The following is a 23024-nucleotide window of genomic DNA, read 5'->3' as shown; positions in this document are numbered from 1 at the left end:
GAAGCTTTGTCCTGAGTACAAGATGGTATTTTTTCATTGGTACGAAGCACCATGTCCCCCCAACCCAAACACTGCCACCACTGCTGCCACCACCACCATATATGAACAAAGGGAAATTCTCCTTTCTCTTTTCCCCATGAGTAAGAGCACACAAGAACATCCACTCTCTTTGCGCCATTGGTACCATTTCTCTCTTTTATTTTTCTGAAAGTTGCATTGTGGTTGCTCTTTGAGTTGCTGGATGATGAACACCAAAAGTGGATACTTAACTGCTTGTAAAACCTTGTTTGAAGGACTTTGTTCTGAGAATAAGAAGCACATATACACATTACCCTCTACACATACTCCATTGGGGTGGGACCCAACTGAGATATCACACTAGAGTGAATCCTGTCCATTCAAGAGATTACCCATTTTCCACTCGATACTGACTTTTGATAACTGCCTTTCAAATACAGACAATCTCCAGGGAGAATTTACTGTATTCTTTTTTAGAGGGAGATGATGGATTTAAAAAGAGCCTTTTTAAAGATCCATGAAAACCTACATCTTGTAATGAATTTCCTACATGTGCCTTTGGAACATATTCTGGGTATGTAGAGATAAAATCTATATTTTAGAACCAAATACCAGGAGACAAATCGTGATAGATGAGTGGCATCTAAAAGCTTGCCAGGTAACGTTCTTTAGCAGGGGATACTGAAGAATCAGCACACTGTTTAAATTGTACTTACTAAAATTTTGGAAAGAGGAATTGAGAAAGCAATCAGCATCTAAATATATAACAAACCTGCTATGGATTACTATTTTTAAAATGATGATCAGGTTTTCTAAGCACTTAGCAGGAAAAATAACTTAGCTAATTAAAACTCAGATTACCAATGTATTGACCAATTTAAAATACAGGACAGGTACAATTAAGTATTCGAAATGCCATTTTCTATTGCTTGGAAAATAGAGTAGAAAGTTCTCTTTTCCCAGGCTCGTGTGCATTTGTCCTTAAGCCTTAGTACAATCAGAGGAGGTTATGGTGCAGCCGTGCCCAATCCCAAAAAGGGGGAAGAAAAGCATGGAGTTTGGCTGGCTGGTCATAAACCATGTTCCTGCTGTTTACGTATCTCTGACAAGGGCTGGTCAGGCGATATTGTAGTCTGGGTGATGCTGTAGAGCTTTCCCAGAGCAGCCAGGAGAGAAGAATTATGAATGTATTTTACATTAAAAATACCGACAAGCCAAGCCAATTTTTCAGTGAGGTGATAAATTGAATCCATAAATATAGCCGTGCTAATTTGAAGTTCCATAATTGTTTGTCATGAGAATGTGTACATGTAAAAGGATTTTTAAAAGTAATTACCAGAAATGCCTCTCTTGAGAGCAGTATTCGTGATGGCATTTCCAGTCCATGGGGGTGACATAAACTCAGCCCTCTTGATATGGGTTAATGGCAGGGAAGGGGAGGCGGCTATCGTGGGGGGCATGAAACCATTTGGAAGAGGTGAAGAATTTGAGAGTTACTGAATACTGAATACCTTAACAAAATGTAGGGCAATTTCTGGAAATAGGAAAAAATAATTTTTAAAAGAATCAGACTCTTCCAGACTTTCGGAGTCTAACTGATCTTTTTCTACTCTATATTTAAACTTCTTTCCACCTATTGCCTTAATATCTAGGTGCTTTCTCAAAAGGTCCCCATAAATTATTTACCTAGAGCCCACTGCTGGAAGAAATTACTTTGTGTCAGTTTGTCACAGAGGGGGAAAAATGGTTAAAAAAAACAAAACAAAAAAAGCAGGCATTAATGAGCTTACTGAGTTAGCTTCCTCATTACTTGGGGCTGTGCCTTCAAAGCAGGTGACCAGAGCTGCATGATTTGAACAGGCTTGATAAGGCTATGTAGATAATAAATGGGCTCCTATCTTACAGAGCAACCATGCTTGTTTGTTTGTAGAATGGACTACTTCAGTGAAAACTGGTTACATGTCATTCTACTAACTGTAACCTTAGGCACTGATTTTAAGACCCAGTTCTTCACACCTGCCCAAGGATAGACACCACTTTGTAGAGACAGTTGTCACAGCACTTTGGCTCAGAATCAAAAGAGCATTTTAATTTCTCATCAAGCTGCCAAATTCTACTGACAACCCTCATCAACATATCTCATTGATTGCTGAATGGTAAATGAGCTACACAGGTTTTTTTGGACCATGTCACCTATAAATTTTCAAAGTCTCAAGTAGTTTGTCTTGCAAGGGGAGAGGAGGGCTATTCTCCATGGAAGCAGCTCAAATGAGCAAACTTGAAGAGTTTGGACCATCCCCTTCTGTAGAGTAGTGGACAGATATTAGACCAGGCTGCTTGGGATTTATTGATTTGTTGGTTCTGTTATTAAATACACCCATCAGCCTTCCCTTCTTAGGCCCTAGGAGTAGACACAAAGCTAGCTGACGTAGCTAAAATTGGCGACCCTAATTTGGGTCATTCTCCAAGTCTGTGTGTCCTACCTGTGAAGTTGCTGATCACCCACATCTTTGGGCTACGTGAGTGAATGAGCAGGTTGTCACCCAGCAACCTGTGGCTGACCTGGGGCTGTCATTTCCTCCAACTGGGAACGTGGGTTGTCATCAAGTTCACTGTCAGTGTCCCATTTTCTGAATCCTGTCTCTGATGGGGTCCAGTGTGGATTCTTCTAGACGGCTATTTTCTTTGAATATGCCCTGCCTTCTTGGCAGGACAGATGTCTCCTGGAAACCCTGGTCGTTTTCTCTTCTTTTCAGTCTACTAATAGAAATGTCCCCAGAGGGATTTCACCTAGGCCAATGGCTTTTGACCTTTGGAGGGTGGAAGTGTTTGTGCTTGATGGTGGCCACCCACATTTTCTCCCTCACGGTGGGGCAGGTGGTTTTTTATCTGCTGCTGGATGCCGTCCAGGGCCTCATTGGTACTGTTTCTCACCCCATCCCCCCACTTCTCCTACAAGCCAACCTTCTAACTGCTTTTTATTCTTGGCTGCAACTCTCACTGATGAGGTGAGTGTTTTTTTTCTGCTCCACGTCACTGCAAAACCAAGGCCCCGCATGCTCTCACTTCCAATGGCCTCACCTGACCTCGCACACAGTGTGAGAGCTGAAGGTAAGCCCCAAAGTTTGCCAGATTATGGTGGACAAATAAAAAGCGGCTCTGATATGACAACTCAAAAAATGCATGAAATGTTTTGATCTCTAGACTGCCAGAATTTCTCTTTTCTATTTCCTATTTGTAGTGATGACACTTTCCTTTTTGTGATTTTTTTTTTAAAGGAGAGACTAGTGTAGTACCTTGAAACATTTGCAGTTCTAATTGTTGTCACTATTTCTATTTGACAAGTTCCAATTCTTTCGAAATTATTGTATTCGGTTGTGCACTAGTGTCAATAAAATTGACATTTGTGAAGCAATTTCTGGCCTTTTTCTCCGGATTTCGCTGGGTCTGGTGGTGTGTGGGGTTGAACGGGTCTTTATCTAACACCAGGACTTCATTTCAGTGATGTTTTTTAAAAATGCCAGGATTTCAATGTAAAACTCAAACTTCTCTAAATCTTTCTCATGTTTTCAAATCTCATTCTTCGATGATCATTTTTCTGACCAACAGTCTGTAGCAGGATGTCTGCTTTTTTGCTGTTCTGGGTGCGGCAGCTTTTCCCACATGTATTGACAACACAGCTAGCTGGTCTAGCTGGGACGGGGTGGGGGCTGGTGGTTTTTCATGGTTGGTTCATTCATACTGTGTCAAGATCACTACCCTCCATTCTAGGCCATCCCATCTTGTAATTTCAAAGTGGATATGCATGAATCCAAAGGGAGAGGATAGATGTCAAGAAAATGGGGTATGCCCAGAAAACTGCACTCCACCTTTCTCTCCAAGATCCTTGTCAGTGTGCGGAATAGCCATGAGCTGAAACCGCAGTTTTGGAAAATAAAGCATTCACATCGTCTTTCCTTATAATGGTAACAGATGGGACTGCAGGCTACTTGAACTTTTGTTTAGCCTCGTGCTAGTCCTAGCAAACCTGTGTTAGAATTATAAATGTGTCAGGTGAAAACATGCAGGTAGGAAGTATGTTTTGAAACATTCCGGTTAGCTTCAATGGGCTGAGGTTTGGAGACTCGCAGAATTCTGTTGGCAAAATGTTTCACGTACACGTCCTCTCCTTTGGCTGATGTATAATGGGTAATGATACGTTTTCATATTATTTAATGTATCCTTTGCAGAGGAATCATTAATGACCTGTCACTTTTTTGACTCATCAAGGGGAATTGTGATAATGTAATGACCTCCAGCTTTGCATGTAAATGTGATGCTAAGTGTTTCTGTCCCAAACAGTGAGAGAGACACGGAATGCCATCACCAGGTATAAGCTTGCTTCTGTTCTTGGTAGAATGGGGAGTTAGCTGCTCATTCTTTCTTTGACTGCGGCCCGTTGTTACAAGGTGTAGTCTGTCCTGGGTATGTCAGTCATTTAGTTTCCTTTTAGAGTAGCTCTATTTTTCTAGTCCTTTCTCTCATGTCTCCTGGTGGTATAGACACTATCTTTCTCGAATAATTCGTAGAAGCTAAGGCAGTAGTAAGGAGATAGAGATCCCATTTGGGTATCCACTATGCTTCTAAACCCCTGTAGCCATTCCCTGAGCAGAGTTCTCTGCGTTATCATTAATCACAGAACTCTGGCTCCATTGACTCATTCATACTATGGAATCTTTAGTATGAAGGCAGCCGCAACTCCCAGAAAAAGTAGAAAATCATGAAGCACATTCGATGTGCAAAATGGTAGTCAACGTTTAAAGATTTGATACGGGGGAGAATTGTAAGTAGCAATCTGGTCCCAGAAGGAATTACTTTTTTTTTTCTTTAATACTTCTCATCCCCAAATAGGCTCCCTGACTGGTAGCCCTCACCTTTCAGAGCTGTCCATCAACTCCCAAGGAGGAGCTGTGCCTGCCAGCGTGATCTTGTCTCCCAACCTGAGCCCTGACACCAAGCAGTCCTCTCCCTTGGTCAGCCCGCTGCTGAATGACCAGGCATGCCCACGCACTGACGACGAGGAAGAAGGCCGGAGAAAGGTGTGGGGACATGCGTCGTTACTCTTTTTTAATTGCAGTAGTATACATAACATTTGCCATTTTAACCGTTTTTAAGCATATTTCTCAGGGACATTAAGTATGTTCAGTGTTGCATAACCATTGTCACCATCCCTCTCCAGAACTTTGTCATTGTTGCAAACCAAAACTGTCCCCATTTAACAGATCTCCATCCATCCCCTTTCCCCAGCCCCTGGCAACCACCATTCTACTTTTTGTCTCTGGATTCTACTGGTTAGGAACCTCCTACAGAAGGAATCCTGCAGTGTTTGTCCTTTTGTGTCTGACTTTCACTTAGCATCATGGCCTCAAGGTTCATCCATGGTGTAGCATGGGTCAGGGATTCTTTTTTAAGGCTGAATCCTATCCCGTTGTATGCATAGAGCACACTTGTGTTTATGCACCTGTCTGTTGATGGACAGTTTAGTTACTCACTCCCTCTGGCTGTCTCGAATGCTGCCGCTGGATACAGGGACAGACAGGTGTCTGGGTCTCTGGTTTCAGTGCTCTTGAGTATATCCCCAAAGATGGAAGCGGGTAGACTCTCATGGAAGCAAGCAAGGTGGCTAGCAACAAGGATTTCCTTTTACTTACTGTTTAAAGAGAAAGCAAAAGCCATGGCAGGCTCACTGCTGAGAAGCGCCTGCTCATCTAAGCAATGGGCTCCAGGGAACTGAGTCCCAGCACTGTCACCGGCTGCTTTCACTTTGTCCCCTTAGCTCAGCCACCTTGTGTATTCCCACAAACACCCTAGCTTCCGTTTCCTGTACACACCAACCCCACCGGCCCCCAGCTCCCGGGACAAAGGCCGCTGTGATTTCTGTTTCTTCTATTTCCTGGAAAATTGCATTGCTCTGATATTTTACTAGTTGGTTAGATTTTCAGATGCCCAATTTTGTATGAATAATCCTCCTCAGTGGCCAACATACTCATTGGAGGCCTTTGACTGAGGGTAAGATTTCTGTGGAAGGGAACATTCCTGGCTCTTTCCTCATCATGGGAATTCACTCTCTTCTCTTAGTTCCTCACACAAAAAGGAGAACAAGTAAGAGTTTATTTAGCCTTGAGCCCAGTTAACAAAACATCGTAATTTAGCAACATATCACTTTAATCAGGACTTTCTTAGAGAGATGTACTCAAAGGTTATTAGGTTATTATTACGTCTTGTTTCTTCTGTGGATTTTGCAGAGGTTCCCAACTGACAAGGCATACTTCATTGCTAAGGAAGTATCCACCACCGAAAGAACGTATCTGAAGGATCTTGAGGTCATTACTTCGGTATGTATAGCATTTCCCCTAAAGTATTCAATTACATAACTTATCTCAACTCCTATGTAGCTTTCAGGGAGAAGCTGGATCTAATTAAATGCTGGGTTCTCTGACTCCAATTAAAAGGATTTGGTTCTGAGTTATAGAAATTAGACGGTCATAGTATATTTAATTTGGCCCATGCTCTGTAAAAATTTTTATTGTTGTGATTCTTAAGTGCAAAGGAAGGACGCTTCTGAAGTGGAGAAAGCTAAACATTTTACTCTCTGGGTTGCACCAAGGCAGAACAGTTTGTGTTTTGCCCTGTCATCAAATGTAGCTACTTTTGCTTGAGGAAGACCCCAGAGGTGAATAGAAGCCTTGTTTTAGCCCTGATAATAAATTAAGCCATGCCAGCAAACCTACCAGAAGACTACCTTTTAGTATTTTAATCAGTCCTATTCAGTCTTGGAAACAAATTCAAAGCGTTGCAGATATCTTTATGATCCCTGGGTTCTGGGAAAGAACTAGCCTTTGGAGGTCAGTAGGAATCACGGGGCTTCTGTTACTCTGGGGCTTGCATGGCACCTGCCCTCCCACCCCCCAGCCCAAGCCAGGTGCTCGATAAATGTTGTGAGATAGCCCCGTCTCACTGCAGCAGGATGAGTAACTGTAATGTGAAGGCAGAGGCTTTCTCTCTCCAGTGCAGCTTCCTTGGTGCTCAGCATTTTCACAAAGGAGCAGAAATGGATGCTCCAAAAGGACCAAACCAGAGGGTATACTATAGTGGTCTCCATCAGGAATGACGCAGTGAGTTGGCCAGAATGCAAGTTTTGATTTGAAGTAGCTGCCCATTTCAGAGATTTCTCCTGGCCTTGACAATCCACTGGTAACAGGTTGTGGGAAACCATCATGATGAGCTGGGTGCTTCTCGCCCCATCTAATGGGAGAGAGGAATAACAGTAGGATCTGGGAGCCCCTGATGCTCCCGTGTTCTCCAAGCATGCTGGGCTGCAGCATTTCTTCTGCAGAATTGCCATCATTCATCTGAACTCTATGTGTGTCCTCTTTTTATTCCAGTGGTTTCAGAGCACAGTGAGCAAAGAGGACGCCATGCCCGAAGCCTTGAAGAGTCTCATCTTCCCAAATTTTGAACCTTTGCACAAATTCCATACCAGTTTTCTCAAGGAAACTGAACAACGACTAGCCCTGTGGTGAGTACAGTTACATTTAACAATCAGGTTTGTCCCCACACCCTCCTCTCTCCCCATAATGTTGTTTTTATGTTGTTCGTTCTAAGCAACTGTCATGACCAAAGATATAGGCAAGAAACTGACTTTAGCGAAGCCAACCTTGAAATGGTTTTCCATTCAATTCTGTGTGTATTTAGATCTCATCCTGGATTTTTGTTCCCTTTGTTTTATAATTCTTCAGAACACATGTTTTCTCATAATTAAGTGAATATCACAAAATAAAGATGGTAGGTTCTTCTGGAAAGCCAACAAAGGTATTGAAAGAATAGAGGCATATGGAAGGACCTTTGGGGGTTTTGGTTGTAGTTCACTGATGCTTGTTTTCTAGTCCTTGATGAAGTATCTGTGTCTCATGCAGCTCTCAAACTTATATTACACTGTGTTGAAGAAGTTCTTGGAAAAACATAGGGCCCTTTGTACCACACACTTGTAACTTGAATCCCACTTCTAGAAATTGGTCATAGGATGCATCTATAATGTGAAATGACATATGACAAGAGATAGCTGTACTAGAATTAAAAGACTGCAAGTGATCCAAATGTCCATGAATAGAGGGGTTTAGAAGAACATTAAGTCTGTCCATTTAATACTGAATAAACACGAATCAGAGGAAGAGGGTGGCGCAAAAACTAGGGAAGCACTTTGTGTACTGCAGGATGCGAAATCCAGTGTACCCTTCCCTAAAATAGAAAAATAAAATAGAATCTTTACAGAAAATTCTTAGGGTTGTTTTTGTTTTTGTTTTCTAAGACCGTTCTACATAGACATTTGAGGATTTGACTGTCTACTAAATATGCATTTGGAAAATTCTGGGAGAAAATAGCAAAAGGCTTTTGTGTTTTTGGCAGAGGTGGAAGCTGTTATATTACTGTATCCCTCAGTGGAAGTGAGAATTTGCTTTAAAGTGTTCTCAGGGCATTTAGTGACAGGGGGCCTGAAGGTGCTATGGATGAGGTGGTCGCACTCCACGTGATCCCAGACCAGAGGATTCACACGTCAGTTGAAGCAGGTTAGCGGGGCTGCCCTTCCGTGTTGTGAAGTAACGAGCTCAGGTGTCCAGCTTGGTGTGTGCTTGAGGATCATTCACATGGAAAGAAGTGAGAGGCTTCTCCCCAGGTTGAGGAGTGCAGCCAGGACTGAGATGGGAAAAGATTGGAAACCCCATTTCAGACTCTTATTCTAGGGTGGTGCTGTGAATGTAAGAGAAATGCCTCTTTTCAAGATGAAAAAAAAAGAAAGAAAAAATATTTTACCAAATCTAACTTCTTATTTGACCTCCCAGAGCTTACTGAGAAGCTTATGGTTGTGTTCTGACATGTTATGTTGCCTCCTCATTCCTACGAAGCTTGATGATGCTTTCATAGTGGAGTCAGAGAACTTACAACTCGGGAGAAATTGGTTCACAGTTTGTTTTGTGGCCAGTGAGATGTGCATTATTATGGTTCTAAGTCTTCCCATTAGGCTCAGAGCATCTTGAGCTGTGGTCACTCTAGCAGCTTTGATGAACCTAAATAATGGCAGTTGACCTAAATAATGCAGAGGAGGTCACACAGATGAAATGTCCCCAGCAGGACCCTGGCAGCCCAGCCTGGTGGCTTTAGCTAGCTCCTTCCGCCCCAGAGAACTTAGGATTAAATGCCATGCTCTTGGATTTATCTGTGACCATAAATCTTTAGCATCTGGCCCTTAACTGTGAAGGAATATCCAATTGCCTAAAAAGCAGCTGCTATCATTTATTTCCCAAAGGATTTCTAGTAGAGTTTCTTTCAGAGATCTATAATTTTATTCATGTTTTACATGACGATACCAGAAGCATGCAAAAGAACTCAAAGCTAGAGAGAGAGAGTGGATAGTTGGTATGCAGCTCGAGGACACAGCGTGTCCTTGCAACAATGGACCCAAACCAGATTGATGACATTTATTAGGAATAAATGTAAAAGTCTGCCGTAAGTTCAGCTAATCATTTCCTCAAGTGCATGATGAGGAAGACTTGCCTTGGCAGGGATTCAAGGCAAAAAGGCTGAGTGAGTGTAAGTACGAGGCAATAGTATGACATGGAGAGGTCTCAGTGCCTGTATCCGTAGCTCTCAACATTGGCTGCTCATTCCAATCACCTGGAACCTTTAAAAAATCTTGATAACTGACCAGAACCCCTAGAATACTGGAATCTCTGAGAGGGAGGATGTAGGCACCAGGAATTCATAAAGCTTCCCACTGATGCCAATGTGTAGCCAAGGTCAAGAACGCTTGTCGTGACTGTCCTAGACATGAAAGAGGCCAGAGCATGAAAAATGAAACCTTCAAGGCTTAGGGCTCCGTCAGAACATTAGGTCCAATTCTGAGTTTCACATTTGAAATACGATAATAAGAAAATGTACTTGATTTAAAAAAAAATATATGTTGAAACTATGGGCTTTTGTCCTCGAAGAGAAATTTTAGAATATATGTTGGCCCTCTTTAGGCTGGTCATGTACAAAGGGGAGTGAGTGTCATTTTCGTTATACCAGAGCACAAAATTTAAACCATAAATTTCCAAATGGGCACGTCGTGTCTAAATATAGAGAAGGATTTCCTAACACTAACAGCAATGAGAGACTGCCTTATGAGGTAATGAGCTTCTCCACCTTGGAGTTTCTTGAGCAGAGGTTGACTATTTTTAGAAGGTTTTTATCTATTGGGCAAAACCCCAAACCTGGCAGTGTATCAAGGTCACTTGGAATGGGGGAGGGGGAGTTTTGAAAAAATACACATCTCCAGCCCCCATCCAGCCCTCCTGAATCAGAACATTGGGGTGAGCCTCAGGAATGTGCATTTCTTTTCTTTTTTTTTTTTTAAGATTTATTTACTTATTCATGAGAGACAGAGAGGCAGAGACAATAGGCAGAGGGAGAAGCAGGCTCTTCGCAGGAGCCCGATGCAGGACTCCATCCCAGGTCCCAGGATCACGACCTGAGCCAAAGGTAGTTGCCCAACCGCTAGCCACCCAGGCATCCCCAGAAATGTGCATTTCTAAAGTGCTTCTTGAGATGACTATGATGAAGACCTTTTCTGGAGCCACTGATACCTAATTCTCTTGACAAACCTAGGATTCTGTGTTCTTTGATTTGCATTTTGGTTGTAACTCTTGTTTCTTCTACAAGCTGTGAATAAATGCATGCACAGGTGGGCGAATGAGTGAGTGAGCCTAGTGTTCGAGTGTTAGGCTTTGCCCCTCTGGAGGCTTGCAGCCTCAGAGGGAGGAGGCCAGGTCCTCTTGCGGATGAGTGGACCATATCCAATGTGGGCCCGAGGCATCCCTAGCCAGTTCTGTCTCAAAGGACATCTGGGCCATTGATACCTGCATGGCAGAGGCAGCCCATGAGTGAATATATTTAAGGAGAAGAAGGGAACACAGGGAGGTGTATTAAGGAAGGAGTTCACACCGAGTTCCTGAACTATAGGCCACATAGAAGTAGGTGTATATGTGTCTGAATATATGTGTGTATTCAGTCTGTGATAGGGGTACCTGGACTAGCTGGTGCAGATTGGGATGGCTGTGTCCTGGCTGTGTCCACACTTGCAGCTGCACCACCACCTGGTGTCTCTGTCTAGCTGCCCGGGGCCCTTGCAGAGCTTCATGCCTCATCTGTCACGTGTACAGTGTGGTCTCCAGCTCATAAGGCTGTTGCCTGGACTAAATGAGACAGTGTTTGTGAAAGGCTTACTGTCCTGCCCCATCCACAGAAAGGAAGGATGGGGAACTGATCATTTTTTATATTAACTTTATTTTGAAGCAATTTTAGATTTAGAGAAAAGTTGCCATGACAGGAGAGTTTCTGCATTACTCTTCATGCCTGCCCTTCCTTCAACGTCAGCTGCTTCTGTACCACGCACATCTGTCTGAAATAAGAAACTCACATGGCTAAGTGACCATCAACTAAACTCCAGACTTTATTCAGTGAACGTTTTTTTTGTTTTGTTTTTTTGTGTTTTGTTTGTTTGTTTGTTTGTTTTTAAGATTTTGACACCGCACAATTGGAGGTGGGGAGGGAAAAGCAGACTTCCCGCTGAGCAGGGAGCCCGATGTGGGGCTCGATCCAAGGATCCTGAGATCATGACCTGAGCTGAAGGCAGATGCTTAACCAACTGACCCACCCAGTTGGGAAGAGGTGCAACCAATAGCCCCCAGTGATACTATTTTAAATGACTGTTGTTAATGGAAAAAAAATCTAAAGTCTACCATGCACCTAAAATCCCCCCCAAATTTGGTACTGAAGTAACAGCCACTATGCTTCTCCTTTGCAATTCTACATTCAGTTGTCCTATACTTCCATCAGCAATGGGAAGTCTTAGGGCAGAAAGATTACCAGGACATATTCCTGAACCATGAGGCTGAAGCCCTGATCAGTAAACACACCTGTCTATATCCAAATGCTGCATTTTCCTCAGGAAACCCGCCCAAGAGGAGGATGGACCAACTGATCCTGGCCAAAGCTCAGGCTACCTTATTTCCTCAAAAACAAGGAGAAAACAGATTTGGTGACTTGTGAAAACATGAAGAATGCTTTTCTTTTTGAGAGCCAAGATGTTTTACGCAGCTGTTCAAATGCATTCAGAGAAAGCCACTTACAACCTTTGGCTTTCAGAGCAGGGTCTGAAATTCCAGCCCTGAAATGCCTGGCAGGCATAGAATACACACTAGCCAACTCACTCCCCAGAGACGGATGAAGACCTGCTCTGACACAGTGTGCCTTAGTGGACTCTGCTCCGCACAGACTCTTTTATTGCTGGGAGCTGGGGCAGGGGATAGAATCCTATAGAGAGGCCCTTGGGATAGGCTCTGGGTGCACACCATTCTCAAGAAGGTTCAGCTGCATTTATTAGAAGAAACTTGCAGGATTCATTTGGGAAGAGGTGCAGAAGTCTGGCTAGGAGAGGTAGAGACTGGAGGTCATTGAGCAGACAAGTAGGGTTCATGAGACCAAGGAGAAGGGAAGGCCCCATGAGCTTTGATCCTGGTTACCTGGGAGGATGCTCATGAATTTAAGAAATTGAAAGAAGACAGGAAGAAGCAAGTATGATGGAAAGAAAATGAGTTTGCTTTGGGGCACATCAGTTTTGAGGAGTCAAAAATGGAGTCCTTCTGATGATTGGAAACACAGGTCTCTGGCTTGGGAGAGAAACCAGGTGGAGTGGTGTGAGTCTGGAAACTATCCACAAGAAGAATCCCCTCCTGTAAGGAATAATGGTGAGATGGGAGGAGAGCCAGGGACAGAATCGTACTGAATACACCTGTTTGGCAACTTTCCATAAACATGTATCTTATGGCAGAGTAAGAACCAGCAAAGGAAAATGAAGAAGCCACCAGAGATTTGGGGGGGAAATGTGTACACAGGAGTGGAGGGTCCCAGAGGAAAGCATGTCTGGAGAATGGCTGGGCACACACAGAACAGGATGAGACAGGGGTCGGGGGCAGGAGCAGGCTTGGACCCAATGGAGTGGAGAGACAAGGAAGGTGTTCATCCAGAGCAGAAAGCAAGCCTGTCTGTGAAGGGTGGGACACTCCTGCAGATCGTGATCAGAAATGTCACACATGGAGCAGTATTGTCTCACCAGGACTGTCCAATGGCAGAAATGGAGTGGGGGTGACTGCCTGAGGATCAGAATGGTTTGTAGCAGCAGCCCCCACCACCACCAAAGAAGAACATCTTCATAGTAGCTTCACGGTGAACAATTATAAAACAAAAATGAATAAAATATTATCCTACCAGCCCTTTGAAGCTGGGCATCATTAAAAAAAAAATCATCAGGGATCCCTGGGTGGCGCGCAGCGGTTTGGTGCCTGCCTTTGGCCTGGGGCGCGATCCTGGAGGCCTGGGATCGAATCCCACGTCGGGCTCCTGGTGCATGGAGCCTGCTTCTGCTTCTCCCTCTCTGCCTGTGTCTCTGCCTCTCTCTCTCTCTCTGTATGACTATCATGAATAAATAAATAAAATCTTAAAAAAAATAAAATAAAAGAAAATCATCAGAATTCCTAAAAAAATTAAATATAGAATTAATACATGACTCAAAAGTTCCATGCCTAGGCATGTATTCAAGAGAATTGAAAGGACCCAGACAGATACGTCTATGCCCATGTTCGCAGCATCATTATCCTCAATAGTCAAAAAGGTTTGGAAACAGCCCAATGCCCACTGACACATGAATGAATAAACAAAACGGGGTACAGCATACAGCGGGTTATTATCCTTAAAAAGGAAGGACATATAAAGAACTTTTTAAACTCAACAGCAGGGCAGCCCGGGTGATTTTGGTGGTTTGGCGCCACCTTCGGCCTGGGGCGTGATCCCGGAGACCCACATTGGGCTCCCTGCGTGGAGCCTGCTTCTCCCTCTGCCTGTATCTCTGCCTCTCTCTCTCTGTCTCTGTCTCTCATGAATAAATAAATTTTAAAAATCTTAAAAAAAAAAAAACCCTCAACAGCAAAGAAACAAACAACCCAATCATGAAATGGGCAGAAGACATGAACAGAAATTTCACCAAAGAAGACATGGCCAACAAGCACATGAGAAAATGCTCCGCGTCACTTGCCATCAGGGAAATACAAATCAAAACCACAATGAGATACCACCTCACACCAGTGAGAATGGGGAAAATTAACAAGACAGGAAACAACCAATGTTGGAGAGGATGCGGAGAAAAGGGAACCCTCTTGCACTGTTGGTGGGAATGTGAACTGGTGCAGCCACTCTGGAAAACTGTGTGGAGGTTCCTCAAAGAGTTCAAAATAGAGCTACCCTATGACCCAGTAATTGCTCTACTGGGTATTTATCCCTAAGATACAGTTGTGTTGAAAGACCGAGACACCTGCACCCCAGTGTTTATAGCAGCAATGTCCACAATAGCCAAACTGTGGAAGGAGGTATGATGTCCATCAAAAGATGAATGGATAAAGAAGCTGTGGTCTATGTATACAGTGGAATATCACTCAGCCATTAGAAATGACAAATACCCACCATTTGCTTCAACGTGGATGGAACTGGAGGGTATTATGCTGAGTGAAGTAAGTCAATCGGAGGACGAACATTATATGGTCCCATTCATTTGGGGAATATAAAAAATAGTGAAAGGGATTATAGGGGAAAGGAGAGAAAATGAGTGGGAAATACCAGAGAGGGAGACAGAACATGAGAGATTCCTAACTCTGGGAAATGAACAAAGGATAGTGGAAGGGGAGGTGGGCAGGGGTATCTGGTGACTAGGTGATGGGCACTGAGGGGGGCACTTGACAGGATGAGCACTGGGTGTTATGCTATATGTTGGCTAATCGAACTCCAATAAAAAAACATACCAAAAAAACCCCATAAATAAATAAATAATTATAATAAACAATGAAAAAAAAAAAAGGAAGGACATTGTGACACCTGTTATAGCACAGGTGAACTGTATAAAGACCGGCTAAGTGAAATAAAAGCCAGGATACAGGGCCGCCTGGGTGCTTAGTGGTTCAGCATCTGCCTTTGACTCAGGGCATGATCCCCGGGGTCCTGGGATCGAGTCCTGCATCAGGCTCCCCTCAAGGAACCTGCTTCTCTGAACTCTGTCTCTGCCTCTCTCTGTGTGTCTCTCCTGAATAAATAAAATCTTTAGAAAAAAAAAAAAAAGCCAGGAGACCTATACTGTATGATTCCACTTGGGCGATCCCTAGAGTAATCAGATTTATAGAGACAGAAAATAAAATGGTGGTTGCCAGAATCCGGGGTTAGGGCAATAGAGCGCTAGTGTCTAACCTTAGAGACAGAGTTTCTGTTGGGGAAGATGAGATGTGGGAATGGATGGCGGTTACATAACAGTGCGAATGTACTTAATGCCACTGAACTAATTGTACACTTAGAAGATGGCAAAGATGATCAACTGTATCTACGTTTTACCACCATTTTTTTAAAATAGAAAAAAAAATCCTAAGTTGTCCAGTGCATAATAGACAAACGACTTCAAAACGGTGTCTTGCACACGAGGGACTCTGCCCGTGTGGTCACTCTGTGGGCTTCCCTGGTGCATCCCAGGACTCCCCCGTTTGAACCTCAGGCAGCAGCAGGTGAGCCAGAGGAGGCAGGTGTGGGTGCTGGTTGGATTGCCCTCCATCTGACCACCCCTCCACACCCCTGCCCCTGAGCATTCGCAGCCGGGGCTCTGGTGGGTTAAGCTGAACCAAGCATATGCCTTTAAGCCAAAATCGTACTTGAGCCGTATGCTGAGCACTTGCTTACAGATGCAGAGTGGGGTATAGTCTACCTTTCCACATGGATGCGGACCACACAGTGCACACATATCCCTTTTGACGGTGTTCCTCATTCTTGGAGGCTCCTTCATCTCCCCTGAACTGCCCCACTGCTCTGGGAGGTCAGCAGGGCTTTCTCCTCAACCCATGGAAAGTGAAAACAGACTTTTTACCTTTCTTAAGTGTCACAGAAGGAGGTATAGCCAGATGCCATACCTTTCTCCTGAGGTGGGACCCACAATGTTAAAACTCATTACTTCTCCGGCCTGTATTTGGATTTGGGACCATGTTGGGGAAATGCTAGAAAGGAGCCCAAAGGTTGGACGGCCTGTGTTCCTGAGCTCACTGCACACCTGAGTTTGCTGTAAGCAGGGCAGGTAGGAACACTGTCCTTTTCATGGACTCCTGAGGGCTCCCTGCCCTGGCATGATGAGGCCTTCCTCTACTCTTCAGAAAGTAGCTCTCCCTGGAGCAGGAGCAGCTTCTCCCAGCATCCTCTGCTCTGGCAGTAGATGCAGGTGTTTGAACCGAGCCTGAGCACGTGCCACATTCCATACATGTGTGTACATGTACACACACACACCATCTACCCTCCTCCTCTCCCCTGTAAGAGTTGGCCCCTCCAGCCTCAGCCATGCACCATCAAGGACTGATTGGCCTCTCAGCCCCATACTGTTGAAAGGCCGCCAGGGGCTGCTGGTCGCTGCCCACAGAAAGCCCAGGCTGGCGTTGCCCATGCAACTTACATGATGCCTACGCTTTGGTCCTCCTAGAGTAGACCTCTGTAGGCTGCTCCCCACATGGGCATAAGGAAAGCGTTTAATTTCTATATTGTTTGCCAACATCAAAATATTTGTAAAATTGACTGCAGGTGACACTTATAATTATTTAACTGAATAATAATTACTGTCCCACAAACTTTGTTCACAATTGCCTAACCTTTCCCAGACAAGGTCCCATCTGGTGGAGGTCTCCTTTCTTACCATAGGACAACAAAAACTGTTTTCCTCCTTTTAGAGTAAAATTATCTGCGGTGCCTTTTCTTGTGGAACATTCTTGTGTGCTGTATCCCGCAGCCTCACGGGCTTTAAATACTCCCAGGGTTCCACAGTGATGAATCTGGTGGTGAGCAGCCAGTCTAGGTTACAACCCTGTGTGTCAGAAATTCTGAGACAGTCTTTATTCCAGCAAAGCCTGTTAACCACACTGATTTTTCTATCTATGAAACAGCACAGGGAACCCTGGGTGGCGCAGCGGTTTAGCGCCTGCCTTTGGCCCAGGGCGCGATCCTGGAGACCCAGGATCGAATCCCACGTCGGGCTCCCGGTGCATGGAGCCTGCTCCTCCCTCTGCCTATGTCTCTGCCTCTCTCTCTCTCTGTGTGTGACTATCATAAAAAAAAAAAAAAAAAAAAAATTAAAAAAAAAAAAAAAAAAAAAAAAAAAAACAGCACAGTTCAGAGGCCTTAATCCTCCCCGTCCTCCATCTCTGAACTTCCAGGACTGTTACCAGCCTTCTTGTATCACTGACCACTCTCCACCTGGCATCTCTGTTCTTTATGCACATGCTTGGCACCTGGTTAGTCAGTCCTGTGCCATTTAGTCTAGACTGGAACTCAGGAATGAGGTTGGTGTGGTCAAATGAATGATTTTTTGCCTTTAAATTGCTTCACAACTTGGTAAGGCTCATTATTATTGTGGTTTCAAATTCTTTCGTGCCTCATCTTCCTCCAAGACTTGAGACAGTTTACAAATGGAAAACAATGTTAAGAAAAAGAAACCTATAAAGTCACACTGTTCCTCATGGCAGCTACTAGCCACTTGTAGCAATTTAAATTTAAAATCTACATTCAACTAAAAATTCGTTTTCTCAGGACGCCTGGGTTACTCAGTGGTTGAGCACCTGCCTGGCCCAGGGTGTGATCTTGGAGACCTGAGGTCAAGCCCCACGTCGGGCTCCCTGCATGGAGCCTGCCTCTCTCTCTCTCTGTCTCTCATGAATAAATAAATAAAATCTTAAAAAAGAAAAAGTTTTAAAAAATTTGTTTTCTCAGTAACACTAGCCACATTTCAAGGGTTCATTAGCCACATGTGGCTAGTGGCTGCTGTATTGGATAGAAGATATAAAACACATTTTAAGGGCGTCTGGATGGCTCAGTCCGTTGAACATCCGATTCTTGGTTTCAGCTCGGTTCATGATCTCAGGGTTGTGGGCTCGAGCCCCATGCTTAGCAAAGTCAGTTTGAGAGATTCTCCTCTCTCTCTTTCTCTACCTCCTCACCCTCCACCCCTCCCCCTGCTCATGCTCTTTCTCTCAAATAAATAAAATCTGTAAAACACATTTTAGGGGCACCTGGTGGCTCAGTCGGTTAAGTGTCTAACTCTTGATTTTGTCTCAGGTCATGATCTCAGGGTCATGGGCTTGAGCCCTGTGTCAAGCTTCATGCTCAGCGTGGAGTCTGCTTGAGATTCTCTTTCCCTCTGCCCCTCCGCTTGCTCTCATGCACTTGTGCTCTCTCTCCCTAAATCTTAAAAAAAAAAATCATCACAGAAAAAGATCTGTTGGACAACATTGGGCTAAAAAATGAATAAGAAATAGTACTTGTTACTACAACAAACACAGGGCCTGGGGACACAAGAGTTGCTCAAAATACCTTCAAAACATGCATGAAGTGTCTTGGTTTTGTCCAGGGTAAGGATTAATCTTTGATAAAGCAGAGGGGGCCTGGCAAATGAGGAAGGACAGTGCTTTTATAAAGTCTTACTCACATGCAATGTTCATGGCATTACTATTAACAATAAACTACCATTAATGAGAATTTACTATGTGCAAAACTCTTCAGGAACCTCGTACCACTCAAAGTTGTCGTTACTGTTAAAAACTTAAATGACCACCCAGCTTCTCCCTTTTGATCTTCAAAAACAGGTTGGCAAACTATGACCTATGGCCGGATCTGGTTTGCCACCTGTTCTTGTTAATAAAGTTTCATTGGAACACAGGCATGCCCATCCTCTTACGCATTGTCTATGGCTGCTTATCCAGTTGAATATTAGTGACACAGACTGTATGGGCCACAAAGCCTAAGATATTTACTGTCTGGCCCTTTACCAAACAAAGCGTGTTGCCCTTGTTGAAAAACACTTCCCTGGGTGTAGGTGTTACTCCTGTTGTATGGTGGGAAAAATGGGGCTCAGAGAGGTGAGAGCCCTCTCACACAGCCCGTAAGCAATAGCGGCACAACGTGAACTTAGGTCTGATCTGATCTTCAGCTTGTGACTTTGCAGCTGTGTTGTTGAAACACAAGGAAAGGCGCTGGGAGTGCACTTGCCATGGATTCCTTGTTCTTCAGAGGAGAAAAGGAGTGTGCATTGGCATGCCCTGGCCACACAGGAACCCCGCAGAGCCCCATCCAGCACCTGTGTCCCCAACTCCTGCATCCCTTCTTCTGCTCCTGGCTTTGGGAGGTCAGCTCTGCTCCCCAAGAGCCCCTTCTGCTCTGCACACCACCCTGTGGTGTGTGTCCTCCTCTCAAACGTGGCAGGAAGTACATGGTGGCATCTGGTCAACACTGGGCCCGGGGTGGCTTTGTCTGCAGAAGTATCACCTTTAGGTCTCAAATCTGATATGATGGATTTGAATTTTTTTCTAATCTACCAAGAGACTTTTTAATGGTGAAATGGCCACTCCAGGGATAGTGATATTATCAGAGGTGACCCCTGTAGAATTTAGCCTGGCCATGTGTCCTCAGAGCCTCTCTGCGCCCGAGGGATTGCAATAGAAACAACAGAAGTGATAATAAGACCTGCCAGGTATGCTTTCAAGCCCTTACACACCTTGTTTCAGCCGTGCATCAGAAAGAGGGGCTGAGCCTCGGTTGGTAGGATGAGTAGCCTGGCCAGGTTGCAGAGTTAACACTGGATTTGAACCCAGGCAGGGGATCCCTGGGTGGCGCAGAGGTTTAGCACCTGCCTTTGGCCCAGGGCACGATCCTGGAGACCCAGGATCGAATCCCACGGCAGGCTCCCAGTGCATGGGGCCTGCTTCTCCCTCTGCCTGTGTCTCTGCCTCTCTCTCTCTCTATCATAAATAAATAAAAATTTAAAAAAAAAAGAACCCAGGCAGCGTGGTTTCCGAGTCCTGCTCTCCACATCATACTCAACTAACTGCCTCTTAACTTTCCATTTGCCTTGCTGCTCTCTCCCTGTGAAATTTCTGCCAGAGCCTTAGATTCAAACCACACATGCTATTTGCTGAGGGACCAAGAGGCAGAAGAAAAGTACACCTCTCTCCACGCACTACTTTTCTCAAAGTACATGGGCTGTTGGGCATGATTCTCTTCAACAGGTGTAACTATTAGCTGCGGCTTTCTTCTCTGGGTCTTAGGGAAGCTTTTATATTTGCTTGGTTGCTTTTTTTTTTTTTAAGATTTTATTTATTTATTCATGAGAGATACAGAGAGAGAGGCAGAGACATATGCAGGGGGAAGAAGCAGGCTCCCTCTGGGGAACCCAATGCAGGACTTGATCCCAGGACCCGGGATCACGACCAAGCAAAGTCAGACACGCAACCACTGAGCCACCCAGGTGCCCCTGCTTGCTTTCTTTTTAACACGTAAGTGATGTACTAGGAACTTTTAAGGACCCTATTTTGTGTCTGTATTCTTTACTTCCCATGAAGTCTGGGAATTCCTGAGCAGTGGTATTTTTTGCCGCTGGCTGATTCAGGCACAAGGTAGGTGCACAGCTGTGGGACCTGAGAGCAGAGAGCATTGTCCTGTGGTATCTGCTTGGCCTTGGTTTAGATCAACAGAGATGTTAAAACCATTACAGTCTGAGATGAGGCTCTTTCTGTATATTACTGTTAAGGAGCACTTTTATTTTATCCCTTTCATTAAAAAAAAAAAAAAAAAAACAGGTTGCTTGCCAATGTTGGTGAGAGTTTTGGTTAATGTGAATTGAATGTTTCCTGTGTTCTGGAGATTCTTTTTTTTTTTTTTTTAATTTATGATAGTCACACAGAGAGAGAGAGAGAGAGAGAGAGAGAGAGAGGCAGAGACATAGACATAGGCAGAGGGAGAAGCAGGCTCCATGCACTGGGAGCCCGACGTGGGATTTGATCCCGGGTCTCCAGGATCATGCCCTGGGCCAAAGGCAGGCGCTAAACCGCTGTGCCACCCAGGGATCCCTGTTCTGGAGATTCTTAATCACTGTTCATATATCATGTCATTTAATCTTTACAAAAATGTCATCAAGTAGATATTGTCATTTCCTTACCCCACAGGTGAGGAAATGAGGCACAGAGAGGGTGAGTTACTTGATAGATGTCACACAGCTAGTTAAGGGCACACCTGGTTTTTGAAACCACCTGGTCTGGCTCTCACTATGCCTTCAGCACCAGAAGCTTTAAGCCTAACATTTAGAGGGAAAGAACTCCAAAGAAGCAGGCTGATTGCTGTTCACTTGTAACATGAAAACAGCTTCTGGTCCCCAGGAAACCCCAGCCCTGAGTGTGATCTGAAATAGTCACTGCCTGCTACCCTGTGTTGCCCATGCTTCTCAGGCCATTCCTGCCCGCCCCCCCCCCCCCCCCCCCCGCCACACACACACACAGGCACACAGATGCATGGATGAGGCAAGGATGTGACACACCTTTTCCTTCCCAGCGATACGCCCAGGGCTTTGAGGGCAGGGGCCATCTCTCCACCTCAGAGCCTTGAGCTGTGTGCATGCGAATCCCTCTGTCAGCAGACTTGGCCAGGATCAGCTTTCGTTTATTCAACAAATATTTACTGCATCCCTACGATATGTCACCCTTCCCAGTGTTCAGTGAACAAAACCAGCACAATCCCCGTTCTTCATTCTGGTTTCCTCCTTCACTCTGCTGTGTCCAGAAGGCAGCCAGACCAGCCTGATAGATAGGTTTTGAAAGGGGCACCTGGGGAGAGTTCAAGAGCTCAATGGGCATCTGACCTTTCCTCAGAACAGAAATCACTGTGCATATTCCAGAGGTGCTAAATGTAATGATAGCTTTAAGACTGGCGGCATTTGTACAGGAAAGCACCTCGCATTTCTGCAACATCTTTCAAAACATTTTCCCTTAAATATCCTCACTTGACAGTCAAAACAATCCTGTAGAATTATGCCCACCTTCCCCTCCCTCTGGAAAATGAGGCTCTGCAAGATGGTCGGGTTAACATCTTGTTTTCCCTGGAGCCTGTGAATCTGGGGGCAGGAGAGGTAGCTGAAAACCTGCTCCCTGTTCTCTCTTGAGGGATGCTGTCAAGTAGAACTCCTGGCAGTGATGGAAATATGCTATATCTGCGTTGTTCAACACTAGCCGCTAGCTACATGTGGCCATTGAGCATTTATATAGGGCTAGTATGACTGAGGAAATGAATTTTTAAATTTCATTTTAAGTAGACTTAAAACTTAAATAGCCATATGGGGATACTGTACTGAAGAGCATGGTTCTCGAGGCTTTAGAGCGAAAGGAGCTCTGGAGTAGAAGGCAGAAGAATGTGGGCTTCCTTTCCCATCATGACTGAATGTCCCAGCACTGAATGACATGTGCTTTCCCATCTAAATTCCTGGAATTCGGAATCTTTGAGGTTAGCTGTCAAAAAGCACAACTCAGGGAGATTCTGTGAGCCACACATGCCCTGCTTCACCGGCATCAGGGTTGCTTCTTGTATGCAAGAGCATTTATTCAAAGATTTTTCATTGGTTTAAAAAATAAGACCATGGACATCGGGGTGGCTCAGTGGTTGAGCGTCTGCCTTTTGCTCGGGTTGTGATCCTGGGGTCCTGGGATCGAGTTCTGCATCGGACTCCCTGCATGGAGCCTGCTTCTCCCTCTATGTTTCTGCCTCTCTCATGAATAAATAAATAAAATCTAAAAAATAAAAAATAAGATCATGGAAAAAGGGTTTAAAAAATCATTGCTCTCCAAGTAAACAGCAGTAAAACTCATTGGAGACAAGGCAATGTGGCCTACCTAGAAAACCACTTGGAAGCAGAAACAGTGGAAGAAAAATTAGCATAAACAATGAAAAAAAAGGATGTGTGGGGTTTACCCATATACTATGCAGGAGGATCACTTGTATACTTATTTTTATAAATGTATTCAAAGTTAAAAATTACATGTTTGTTT

The 23024-nt window shown here is 44.4% G+C and overlaps 1 protein-coding gene across 7 annotated transcripts in view; it reads left to right on the top strand.

Annotated features, from left to right (window-relative positions):
• The window catches only part of FARP1 (FERM, ARH/RhoGEF and pleckstrin domain protein 1), a 290246-nt gene that overhangs the window by 237925 nt on the left and 29297 nt on the right, over positions 1-23024 (top strand). For 6 of the 7 annotated variants that reach the window (XM_072782564.1, XM_072782568.1, XM_072782567.1 and 3 more), the window contains 3 exons: positions 4909-5096; positions 6303-6392; positions 7443-7576. In XM_072782564.1, coding sequence (XP_072638665.1) covers positions 4909-5096; positions 6303-6392; positions 7443-7576 — 412 coding nt within the window. The remainder of the gene's footprint in view (positions 1-4908; positions 5097-6302; positions 6393-7442; positions 7577-23024) is intronic. The other variant, XM_072782569.1, reaches the window with a different exon arrangement.

The sequence above is a fragment of the Canis lupus genome, chromosome 17, assembly GCF_048164855.1.
Source record: "Canis lupus baileyi chromosome 17, mCanLup2.hap1, whole genome shotgun sequence".
Lineage (NCBI taxonomy): Eukaryota > Metazoa > Chordata > Mammalia > Carnivora > Canidae > Canis > Canis lupus.
This window is presented reverse-complemented; position numbering and strand designations above follow the sequence as displayed.